This window comes from Rana temporaria, chromosome 4 (assembly GCF_905171775.1).
Source record: "Rana temporaria chromosome 4, aRanTem1.1, whole genome shotgun sequence".
Taxonomy (NCBI): Eukaryota; Metazoa; Chordata; class Amphibia; order Anura; family Ranidae; genus Rana; species Rana temporaria.
This window is the reverse complement of record NC_053492.1, coordinates 62,026,003-62,038,360: the sequence shown is the minus strand read 5'-3', so window position 1 is coordinate 62,038,360 and position 12,358 is coordinate 62,026,003. Positions and strand designations below refer to the sequence as shown.

At 46.4% G+C, this 12,358-nt stretch overlaps 2 protein-coding genes across 2 annotated transcripts in view; one reads left to right on the top strand and one right to left on the bottom strand.

Annotated features, from left to right (window-relative positions):
• The window catches only part of LOC120936258 (protein kinase C theta type-like), a 187,328-nt gene extending 180,665 nt beyond the window's left edge, over positions 1 to 6,663 (bottom strand). The window contains exon 1 of the mRNA XM_040348477.1: positions 6,590 to 6,663. The gene's annotated coding sequence lies outside the window, so the exon portion shown is untranslated. The remainder of the gene's footprint in view (positions 1 to 6,589) is intronic.
• Positions 6,664 to 6,767: 104 nt separating this feature from the next.
• The window catches only part of TNFRSF21 (TNF receptor superfamily member 21), a 180,374-nt gene continuing 174,783 nt past the window's right edge, over positions 6,768 to 12,358 (top strand). The window contains exon 1 of the mRNA XM_040348476.1: positions 6,768 to 7,077. Within this exon, the coding sequence (XP_040204410.1) occupies positions 7,021 to 7,077 (57 nt within the window). The 5' untranslated portion in view covers positions 6,768 to 7,020. The remainder of the gene's footprint in view (positions 7,078 to 12,358) is intronic.

The window sequence follows — 12,358 nt, the reverse complement described above, 5'->3', positions numbered from 1 at the left end:
GGCGGGGGTTGGGATGAGTGGCAGTGCTGGTGGGGAGTTGGGATCAGCCAACTTGGGTGCTCTTGATCAAGGCCATCTGCTGATCTGAGAACTGTAGTGGGGACTTTTAAAGGCAACTCTAATCACAGGTAGTGTTACTCTCTGTGTCTCCAACTTTGTGGTTTCTCGTAGCAGTGACACCTATGCTGAAATCAGCAAATAGGGTCTCCTCCAGCCCCTCCCACTTCACATTCCTCACCAGTCAGCTGACCTCTAGTCCCTGCCTCCCAGCTATGCCGTGAACTGAATGGGCAGCTGTGAAGAGGCTGAGTGGGCGGTCACAGGCTTCAGGAACAGCCCAGGTTTTGGGGACCCCTGGCAAATCCTCATTTGACCCCCAAGTTGAGAACCACTGTTTTAGAGGCACCCTGGCGTGTTGTTGATGCATTTAGAGGCACCCTGGTGTGTTTTTGAGGCACCGTGGTGTGTTTTTGATGCATTTAGAGGCACCCTGGTGTGTTTTTGATGCATTTAGAGGCACCCTGGTGTGTTTTTGAGGCACCTTGGTGTGTTTTTGATGCATTTAGATGCACCCTGGCATGTTTTTGATGCATTTAGAGGCACCCTGGTGTGTTTTTGATGCATTTAGAGGCACTCTGGCGTGTTTTTGAGGCACCCTGGTGTGTTTTTGATGCATTTGGAGGCAGCCTGGCGTGTTTTTGAGGCACCCTGGCGTGTTGTTGATGCATTTTGAGGCACCCTGGTGTGTTTTTGATGCCTTTAGAGCAGTGGTCTCCAAACTGCGGCCCGAGGGCCGGATGCGGCCCTTTGCTTGCCTTTATCTGGCCCTTGGAGCACTATCCCTCCTAATGATATGAGACACTATTCTGCCATCTGACACCGACAATGGAGCACCATTTCTCCCACTAACACCACTAATAGGGCACTATTCCTCCCCCTAATACCGGATTTTTACTTCCACTGATGCCAGGAAAATTGTCACTCCCGCTGGCCAAATTCCGGCCCTCCAAGAGTCTGAAGGACAATAAACCGGCCCTTTGTTTAGAATGTTTGGAGACCCCTGCTTTAGAGGCACCCTGGTGTGTTTTTGATGCATTTAGAGGCACCCTGGTGTGTTTTTGATGCATTTAGAGGCAGCCTGGTGTGTTTTTGATGCATTTAGAGGCACCCTGGTGTGTTTTTGATGCATTTAGAGGCAGCCTGGCGTGTTTTTGAGGCACCCTGGCGTATTTTTGATGCATTTTGAGGCACCCTGGTGTTTTTGATGCATTTTGAGGCACCCTGGCGTGTTTTTGATGCATTTTGAGGCACCCTGGCGTGTTTTTGATGCCTTTAGAGGCACCCTGGCGTGTTTTTGATGCATTTAGAGGCACCCTGAATGTGACATGCCGTGAGCAGTAGGTAGTTGGGGAGTGATAAAACCGCGGCTTAAAGTGGAGTTCCACCCATTTTTTTATGTTTGTCTGTGCTGCATGCCCTAATCTCATAGTGTTCAGAATGGACAATTTTTATTTATTTTGTTGCTTGTAAATACCTTTATTTTGTAGTCCTTCATTACTTCCTCCTCCTTATTAGCCTAGGCTATTAAGTCACAAGGCTATTCGCAAGGGTTTCTGGTAGGGTTGTCCAGATACCGATACTAGTATCGGTATCGGGACCGATACCGAGTATTTGCGGGAGTACTCGTACTCGCGCAAATGCTCCCGATACCTAAATAGAATACTTTTTTTGTATTTATCAACATGTTCTATGAAAATTCTTTGAGTTTTTTACTACTGCGTGACAAGCAAATAAAACATTTTTATTCATTTTTACTAATTTTTATTCTTTTATAATGTCTTAAATTAGAGTTCTTCATAATTCTAAAGAAAATATCCTTAGTCTGTATTGTGGTTTGAAAACTGTCACATGACATTTAAAAAAAGTATCGGTATTCGGTATCGGCGACTACATGAAAAAAAGTATCGGTACTTGTACTCGGTCCTAAAAAAGTGGTATCGGGACAACCCTAGTTTCTGGGATAGGCATCATGTATCCCAGTAGTCCTTGCAAATAAACCTGACTGAAACCTATTACATCGCTTGTGCAGCACTGAGCATGTGCGAGATCTGCAAGGCTGAAATCCAGGAAGTCATACAGTCTGGCTTCATGATGCCCACACTTAAGATGGCCACGGTCTATTTCTAGATTATAAACTAACTAAATGCTGTAACAACCTAACAAAACGGACCTTAGTTTACAGACTAACTTTACTAGACTACATTAAGCTTGTGTATTACAGGGGTATTTATATTTAAAAAGTGAAATTGTGGGTGGAACTCCCCTTTAACCGCCTGCTTTTATTGCCACCCGTATGAAGGAGCCCTTAGGATTGGTTCACATAGGTGTGCAGCATTTTGGCCGCATCACGATTCTATGCGTGTTTTACACATGTTTTTAGGCACGCTCCCATTGACTTTGAACGTGCGTTTTCATAAAAGCTCGTCCTGCATGCTGCAACTTTGATGCGCTTTCAGAAAACGTACGTTCTTATATAATTTGATGGGAATGTGCATACAACGTGTAATCCGTGCATACAATCACGCTGCGTCCAAAATGCAGCACACCTATGTGAAGGCGGCCTTAAAGGAGAAGTACAGCCAAAGATCACCTGTACTTCTCCTATGGATCACAGGAGTGCAATTCGTTTTGCACTCCTGTGACCCGTTTTCTGCAGAGCGGGGACTGAAGTCCGTTGTCTGCTGACGTCACGGATTTTAGTCCAGGCACCACATCATCCCGACAAAGTCTGGATCCGCCAGGTGCCTGGACTGACACCCGTCTCAGCCTCTCAGCGAGCCACTAAGAGCCTGAGCCAGCCACCTCCCATCCCTCCACAGCTCAGCGCTCCAATGAGCGAGGAGGGTGAAGAGCAGAGAACTTTATATATCATCAATAAAAACAGGACTGCAGATTCATATATCTAATTGTATGGATATCTTTCTATTACCAAACATGTGTCTGGGTAAGTGGTAGACATCACTTTCTACACTACCTTTTACAGTCATGCAGTGGGACTACTGACACCCGGACTTCTGTCCATAGGTCTGGGAGGACGTGTCCTCCTTACTCATGTATTATTATTTATGTATTTATTGGTATGTGTTTTCTTTATAGAATCTATGGCTGTGCAAAAATGCATTGCTCCCTGAAGAAGACCATCACTATTAAGGTCGAAACGCGTAGGAGCTTTTTTGCCCATGGTGTTCACATGTCCACAGTACTGTTTTACTTGTAATTGTTATCATGGCATGATTTGTTTTGGCTTTTGATTATATTTATAATCCATTGTTAAGCTCATATCCTGAGTCCCCTTTCCTTTTTTGGGGCCTTTTATGAATATTCTATTTAATAAATTATACTTTTTTACCATTGGCATTTCTCTTCATATTTCTTTGCTGCAACACAAAGCCCCTAGGGGTAATTTCCACTTTTTTCAAGTACTATCAGGGGTGTGCAGCACTCCATATCCATGGGTTGTAATACCTTTTCTTTGCTAAAATCTTTCTATTATCAAATCTAGGGTTGTCCCGATACCGATACTAGTATCGGTATCGGGACCGATTCTGAGTATTTGCGGGAGTACTTGTACTCCCGCAAATACCTCGATACCTAAATAGAATACTCCCCCCCCCCCCCCCCCGCGCGCCGCATCCCCGCTGCCGGTTGGGTAATACGGGCGGGGAACATTACAGCTTTCATTTGAATAGCTGTAGTGTTTCCCGCCGCGCCGCGTATAGACACTCCCCCTTGCTCGGGTGAACTGTCCAATCCCGAGCAAGGGGGAGTGTCTATACGCATTGCGGCGCGAAAGACTACAGCTATTCAAATAAAAAACTGTAATGTTCCCCGCCCGTATTAACCAAGCGGCGCGGCACGGCACGGCACAGCAGCATGTATGTAAAGGGGACATGGCTGCATATATGGGGGGGACATGGCTGCATATATGGGGGGGACATGTCTGCATATGGGGGGGACATGGCTGGATATGGGGGGGACATGGCTGCATATGGGGGGGACATGGCTGGATATGGGGGGGGACATGGCTGCATATGGGGGGGACATTGCTGCATATGGGGGGGACATGGCTGCATATGGGGGGACATGGCTGGATATGGGGGGACATGGCTGCATATATGGGGGGGACATGGCTGCATATGTGGGAGACATGGCTGCATCTGTGGGGGAGACATGGCTGCATCTGTAAGGGAAACATGGCTGCATTTGGGGACACATTTAAAAAAAAGTATCGGTATTCGGTATCGGCGAGTACTTGAAAAAAAGTATCGGTACTTGTACTCAGTCCTAAAAAAGTGGTATCGGGACAACCCTAATCAAATCCATCGCTCTCTATTTCTCCCTCCATGTATATAGTGGAACCTCGGATTGCGAGTAACGCGGTTAACGAGCATTTCGCAATACAAGCACTTTATTTTTAAAAAACCTAACACTGTCACTGATTGCAGTGATCATATATTTACTGATCACTGCATTTAGTGTCAGTGTGACAGTTGCTGTGACAGGCAGTTAGTATTAGGTCCAGGGTAGCCCCCCTAATAAAGCCTTTAACCCCTTGATCACCGCCCTAGTTAACCCTTTCACCCCCTATTGCCAGTGTCACTAAGCGATCATTTTTCTGATCGCTGTATTAGTGTCACTGTTGCCGCTAGGTAGCAATTTTTTTTTTTTTATTGCGATTTTTTTTTTTACTAAAGACGTGTGGCTGAATACATTTTGGCCTAAATGTTTGACTAAAATTTCGTTTATTCGATTTTTCTTATAACAAAAAGTAAAAAATATTGGGCCAGATTCACAAAAGAGATACGACGGCGTATCTCCTGATACGCCGTCGTATCTCTGAGATACGTTTGTCGTATCAATGCGCCTATGAATCAGGTTACGCATAGATAGCCTTAAGATCCGACAGGTGTAATTGACTTACACCGTCGGATCTTAGGATGCAATTCTAGGCCGGCCGCTAGGTGGCGATTCCATAGCGGTCGGCGTAGAATATGCAAATGACTAGTTACGGCGATTCACGAACGTACGCTTTACCCGTCGCTCTAACTTTACGTCGTTTCCGTCTAGATACGCCGCGTAAAACTAAGGCTGCCCTCTAGGTGGACTAGCCAATGTTAAGTATGGCCGTCGTTCCCGCGTCGAATTTTGAAAAATCAAGTCGTTTGCGTAAGTCGTCCGTGAATGGCGCTGGACGCCATTTACGTTAATGTCGAAACCAATGACGTCCTTGCGACGTCATTTAGCGCAATGCACGTCGGGTAATTTGACGGATGGAGCATGCGCAGTACGTTCGGCGCGGGAACGCGCCAAATTTAAATGGTGCCCGCCCCATTTGAATTAGGCGGGCTTGCGCCGAGCGGATTTACGCTACGCCACCGCAAGTTTACAGGTAAGTGCTTTGTGAATTAGGCACTTACGCTGTAAACTTGCAGCGGTGTAACGTAAATGGGATACGTTACGCCGCCGCTGCGCAACCTATTTGTCTGTGAATCTGGCCCATTGATTTTTTTTTCTAAAAAATGTCACTCTATTTTTGTTTATAGCGCAAAAAATAAAAATCGCAGAGGCAATCAAATACCATCAAAAGAAAGCTCTATTTGTGGGAAGAAAAGGACGCCAATTTTGTTTGGGAGCCACGTCGCACGACCGCGCAATTGTCAGTTAAAGCGACGCAGTGCCGAATTGTAAAAAACGCCTCTGGGCATTTAGCAGCATATTGGTCCGGGGCTTAATTCGATTTTCTGACTGTGTGTGTACTGTGCGTATTGGTCAGCTCAGCGGGAGATCTGTCCGTTGATCTGCGCTGAGCCGGCGGGTGACAGGTCTCTCTCTCTGCTCACTGAGCGGGGAGGGGCTTGTTGAGCGAGGAGGGATTTGTCGATCGCCGCTGCTTATCTATGGAGAGATCGGACGAAAAACAGACAGCATGTCCGTTTTCATCAGATCTCACCCGATCCGCCAGGACGGATGGCGACGTATCGCCATACGTCACTCTGATTTTAGCGGATCGGATGTCAGCGGTCACCCCTGACATCCGGCGCTCCATAGAGTTGTATGGAGCGTACATTTAGGTCCGCCGAAAAAAACAGTTTGTCCGTGTGAAAGGGGCCTTAGACCTCATACACACTATTCGATTTTCTGGCGAATTTGGCTCCAGATTTACCAAAACCATATAGTACAAGGGCCTGCGTGGTGGCATACAAACTGAAACCTCATAGAATATGGCATTGGTAAATCTGAAGACACAAATCTGCAGAAAATCGAATAGTGTGTATGGCCAGCCTTAGATCTCTATCTGTACGATGTTATCTCCAGTAAATCAATCGATCTCTCTATTCTGTTCTTCTATGACACATTCCGTACAAAATAACACCAGTCACAACACTGCACCGACCATTCCACACATGGCCACTTTCATGCAGCCCATCACACACACATAGATTTCACAAGTGACAAACTGATCGATTGTCGGTGTCGATCGCGCACACACACAGGTGACAAACTGATCAGTTGTCGCACACACACACACGTAATAAACTTATCAGTTGTCGGTGCCGATCGCACACGCAGATCGGTTGTCCCCCCTCTAGCGGTGATGACAGGGATTACGGTCCCGGGCGCGCTCGCTCTCCCTGGCCGCGACGTCACGTGGTGGGCGTTGCCTTGCGTGTGGTGTTTAGGCTGAGTGGGCGGCTCCTCCGTCCCTGGCCCCTCCCCTCCGGGCTCCCTGTCAGTGTCATCTCATCCTCCATCCGCAGAGTGAGCCGGTGGACGGTAGTGGTGTGTGTTTCGGCTCAGCGATGGCCGGTAGCCCGAGCTCCTTCCAGACACAGCCCGGAGTCCCTCCCCGCACCCAGCCCGCCCTGCCGAGGCTCCGGCCCCCTGTGTGCCAGCGGGGCTTCTGCTGATGAGAGGCGCCCAGGGCATGAGCCAGCTCCCGGACCCCCTGACAGCCTAGCCATGGGTGATACCCGGCGGAGGAACGGCTGCGGCACCCGGGCGGTGTGCCTTCTGGCTGTAAGTACCACCCTCCTCCTCCTGCGGTGCCAGGGTCCCTCTGCTTACACCCCCTTCTTTGCTTCTCTGCCTCACCCTACAATTCACGGTGGCACTTCATTCATCATGGGCACCAACACCCCAGATCACACTGGTGCCATCAGCACACAGCCCAGGGTGGTAGGTGCCCCTCGTTGGGTACCACAATTCCCTCTACCTATGGGTCTGACCCCAGGAAATACCTCTGATTGTCTGCTGCTCCTCAGAAAAGTCATCTACCAGATGTAGTTCGTTGTGCCAACTGATAATCTGCTATTTAACACCCCAAAAGGGTCATTCTAAGTCCAGGTTATTAGTGAATATGTCCTACCGGGGTCCCAGGAGTACCCCAACACGAAATTCCTGTAGTCTACAGGGGTGAGAAAGGCTTCTCTAGATCAACCTTTCTCATCCAGGGTTCTGTGGAGTCATAGAATTCCTCCAGAGGTTACTGGGGTTCAAGGAGATCTGACAATTATTGTTTTAGGTGTTCCTTTTGGGTAAAATGGCTGAGACCTTAACATTGTTTTAGGGTTTCCTCTCTGGGGGTAAAAAGGTTGAAAAGGTTTTCTCTAGATAGATCATCCTTGTAAAGCCAGGGTTCCATGGAATTGTGAAGTTCTCCAGAGGTTGCTTGGTGTTCCTCTTCTCGGAGACCTGAAATTATTTTAGGGTTTCCTCTGGGGTTGAAAAGGGTTTCTCTAGATCATCCTTGCAAAGCCAGGGTTCCATGGAATCGTGAAGTTCTCCAGAGGTTACTGGGCATTCCTCTTCTCGGAGACCTGAAATTATTTTAGGGTTTCCTCTGGGGATGAAAATGTTGGGGGGGGGGGGTTCTCTAAATCAGGGGTCTCCAAACTTTTCAAACAGAGGGCCAGTTTACTATCCTTTAGACTTTAGGGGGGCCGGATTGTGGTCGGTGGAATTTTGTCTTGGGCCCAGCATCAGTGAGAATAAACATGGTCTTAGGGTTTGTGGTCAGTAGGATATTACCCCATCATCTGAATTAGTGGAAGATATAGTGCCCCATTGTTGGTGTCAGTAGGAGGAATATTGACTTATATAATTGTCAGGAATAGTACTCCAAGGGCCAGATAAAGGATAGAAAAGGGCCACATCCGGCCCTCGGGCCACAGTTTGGAGACCCCTGCTCTAGATCATCCTTGCAAAGCCAGGGTTCCATGGAATCGTGAAGTTCTCCAGAGGTTACTGGGAGTTCCTCTTCTCGGAGACCCAAAATTATTTTAGGGTTTCCTTTGGGGATGAAAATGTTGGGGAGGAAAAAGGGTTTCTCTAGATCATCCTCGCAAAGCCAGGGTTCCATGGAATCGTGAAGTTCTCCAGAGGTTACTGGGAGTTCCTCTTCTCGGAGACCCAAAATTATTTTAGGGTTTCCTTTGGGGATGAAAATGTTGGGGAGGAAAAAGGGTTTCTCTAGATCATCCTCGCAAAGCCAGGGTTCCATGGAATCGTGAAGTTCTCCAGGGGTTACTGGGAGTTCCTCTTCTCGGAGACCCAAAATTATTTTAGGGTTTCCTTTGGGGATGAAAATGTTGAGGAGGAAAAAGGGTTTCTCTAGATCAGTGGTTCTCAACATGGGGGTCGGGACCCCCTCGGGGGTCAAATAATAATTTGCCAGGGGTCCCCGAATCCTGGGCTGTTCCTGAAGCCCACAACGCTCTTCCAGCCTTTTTGACTGATCAGAACTCCCCCCAGCATTGCCACTCATCCCAATTCCCTGCTAGCACTGCCACTCACCCCCCCCCCCCCCCCAATGAGCAAGAGAAGCAATTAAAATAGAGAATACATGGAAGATAGAGCAAAAGAGGGGGATGAAAGAAAGAAAAAGGGAGGAAAAGAACAAGAAATTCGAATAAAGAGAGATAAAAGGGAAATAAAGGAGAACAAAGAGAGAGAGTAGTACATCCCAAAATGTACCATAGGGGTTTTAATACTGTACAAGTGGAAGGGATTCAGGGAGTGCAAAATGTCCGTGGGTTAGGGGCGCAAATTACTTTTCTTGCCTTGGGTGCTGACAACCCACGCTACGAAAATAATTTTATTGTTAGGGGTCCCCACAACTTGGAAAATTTTATCAAGGGGTCACGGCACTAGAGGGTTGAGAACCACTGCTCTAGATCATCCTCGCAAAGCCAGGGTTCCATGGAATCGTGAAGTTCTCCAGGGGTTACTGGGTGTTCCTCTTCTCGGAGCCCTGAAATTATTTTAGGGTTTCCTCTGCGGGTAAAATGATTGAGACGGTCTTCTCTAGATTATCCATTTTCAGCCAGGGTTCCTTCGGATGTTGTTGAGGTTTACCCGGACATGAAAATTATTTTAGGGGTTTCTCTGGGTTAAGAAGGTTAAGAATGGCTTCTCTTGACCATCCCTTCTCGGCTAGGGCTCTGTGGAGTAGTAGAGTTCCCCCAAAGGTTGTCAAGGGTTTCCAGGAGAGCTATAAATTATGTTAGGATTTCCTCTGGGGTGAAAAGGTTGAGAAGGGGTTCTCTAGATTATCCTTTATAAACCAGGGCTTCTCCAAAGGTTGCTTGGGGTTCCCAGAGACCTAGATGATATTTTAGGTGTTAGGCTTTTTTTAGATCATCATTTCTAAGCCAGTGTTCCCTGGAATCTTGGAGTTCCTCCAGAGGTTAATGGGTATTCTGCTTTCCAAGGACCTGAAAATTATTTCTACGTTTCCTTTTGGGCTTCTCTAGATAAACCTTTCTCAGCCAGAGTTCCTCCAGAGGTTACTGGGGTTCCTTGAATTGGGACTGATTGACCTCCCTGTGCCTGGTGCCAACTAAAATCCGAGTCTGATACCTATGATCTTTTTTTTAGATGGCCTTTTGTGACCCACTATTGTTGGTGCTTTTGTCTCATTGACACCTGATAAATGGGCAAGGGTTCCACAAGACCTGACAAATTATTTTAGGGGTCTATCTGGTAAAGTCTGATTTAAAACCCCAAACAGGTTATTCTAAGTTTTTAGTGAAGATGACTTACCGGGTCTCAGGAGTTCACATCATAAAATTCCCGTACTTCACAGGGGTAAAAAGGTTTGGAAGAGCTGTTGAAGATCATCCTCTCGAAGCCAGAGGTTGCTTATGGTTCCTGGAGGCCTGCAAATTGTTTTGGAGTTTTCTCTGGGTAAAATAATTGGGGAAGTCTGCTCTAGATCCTCAATCCCAGGGTTCTGTGAAACCCAATGTATCTTAAATGGTTGTACACTGCGCAGTTTATGCCTGTGAGATTAGTAATCCTTTGGGGCATTGTGATCACCACTGCAAGAGTTGGATTCCTCCTACTGAACAATGCAAGACGCATTTGTCTTACTGACCCTTGATAAATTGGCTTTAGTAAGGGTTTTCTACAACGTGAAAATTTATTTTCAGGGTTCAAATAGGGTATGGAATTTATGAAAGGCTGCTCAAATCATTCTTTCTTACCCAGGGTACCATGGAACCCTAGGATATCTTCACAATTCTTAGGGGTTCTTTGGGAAATGGGCAGATTTGTAACCCTTTTGGGCATCTGACCACAACTGTAAAGATTGCATTTTTCTTACTGCGCTCCATGAACTGGTTTTAGCACAGGTTCCAGAAAACCGAAAATTTATTTTAGGGACTCCTCTGGGGTAAAAAGGGTTGGGAAAGGCTGCTTTAGATCACCTTCTCTCAACCAAAGCTCTGTGAAGCCCTAGGGTATTTTCAAATGTTGATTGGGCAATGAAAAATGTTTTACTCTCAGATTAGTTACCCTTTAGGGTGTAAAGACTACTAATGCAAGGGGCATTTTACGCAACGACTCCTGATAAATTGATTTTAGTAGCAAGTCTCTCTAGGGGTCTCTCTGGGGTTTAAAAAGGGTTTTATAATGTCTGCTCTATATAATCTGCCCTCACCCAAGGTTCCAAAGAACCCTAGGGTGTTTTGCCAAAGAACCCTAGGGTGTTTTGCCAAAGAACCCTAGGGTGTTTTGCCAAAGAACCCTAGGGTGTTTTGCCAAAGAACCCTAGGGTGTTTTGCCAAAGAACCCTAGGGTGTTTTGCCAAAGAACCCTAGGGTGTTTTGCCAAAGAACCCTAGGGTGTTTTGCCAAAGAACCCTAGGGTGTTTTGCCAAAGAACCCTAGGGTGTTTCAAACTGGCGGCCCTCCAACTGTTGCGAAACCACAAGTCCCATCATGCCTCTGCGAATAATGCTTGTAATGCCTCATGGGACTTGTGGTTTCGCAACAGCTGAAGGGCCGCCAATTTGAGACCCCCTGGACTACACTGTTTGTATTGGCAAGGTAAATACTAATGTAATAATATCTACTACACTTTATCCTATGATTTTTGGAAATTGTTACAGAATATGTTGATGTCAATTCTTACCTCAATGTCATCGCCTTGTAATTGGTTGTGTTGTTTGTTAATTAAAACCTGTTTGAATCAAAGAAGAGATCGCTAGGGTATCTTCAAAGGTTCCTTGGGGTTCCTTAATTTCTGGCTCTCAGATTAGTAATCCTTTTGGGGCATTCTGATCACCACTGTAAGCGTTGTAGTCTTCCTACTGACCACCAAGGCAAGGGGCATTTTACCCGTTGACTCCTGATAAATTGATAGAAGTAAGGGTTCCCCAATATATAAAAAACATTCTTGAGGTTTTTCTGAAGTTAAAAGGTTAGAAAGGCCACTCTAGATCAGTGGTCTCCAAAGTGCAGCCCAGGGGCCAGATGTGGCCCTTTGCTTCCCTTTATTCTGCCCTTGGGGAACAATTGTTTTTCCCACTGACCCCTCAATGAGAATCGATTCCTCCACTGACATCAGTGATGAGGCACGATTCCTCTTGACATCAAAGATGGCATAATATTCTTCTCACGGACATTGGGCATTATTCTTTTCACCAGTAACATTTTCTACTCCTACAGGCCACAGTCCACCCTCGGGTATCTTCAAAAGGGTGCTTGGTGTTCCTTGGTTGAGGAGAAATTTCTGACTCTGTAGTCATTGACACCACTTAGCTTTTTAACAATTTGTTGATCAATGTTGTAAGGAACATTGTTCTCAATAACCACCAATATAAGGAGCTTTCTTCCCATTCACCACATCTCTAATAGGGTCCATCTCCCACTGACTAACAGGCTATCTCATTGACCACTCCCATAAGGGGGCACATCGCTCACCTCCAACGAACGGGGGCACTGCACTGACCACTAGCATTTTCACTGTCTGGGTTCCTTTTTTTTTTTGCTTGCCATATTTTTTATATTTGTTTTTA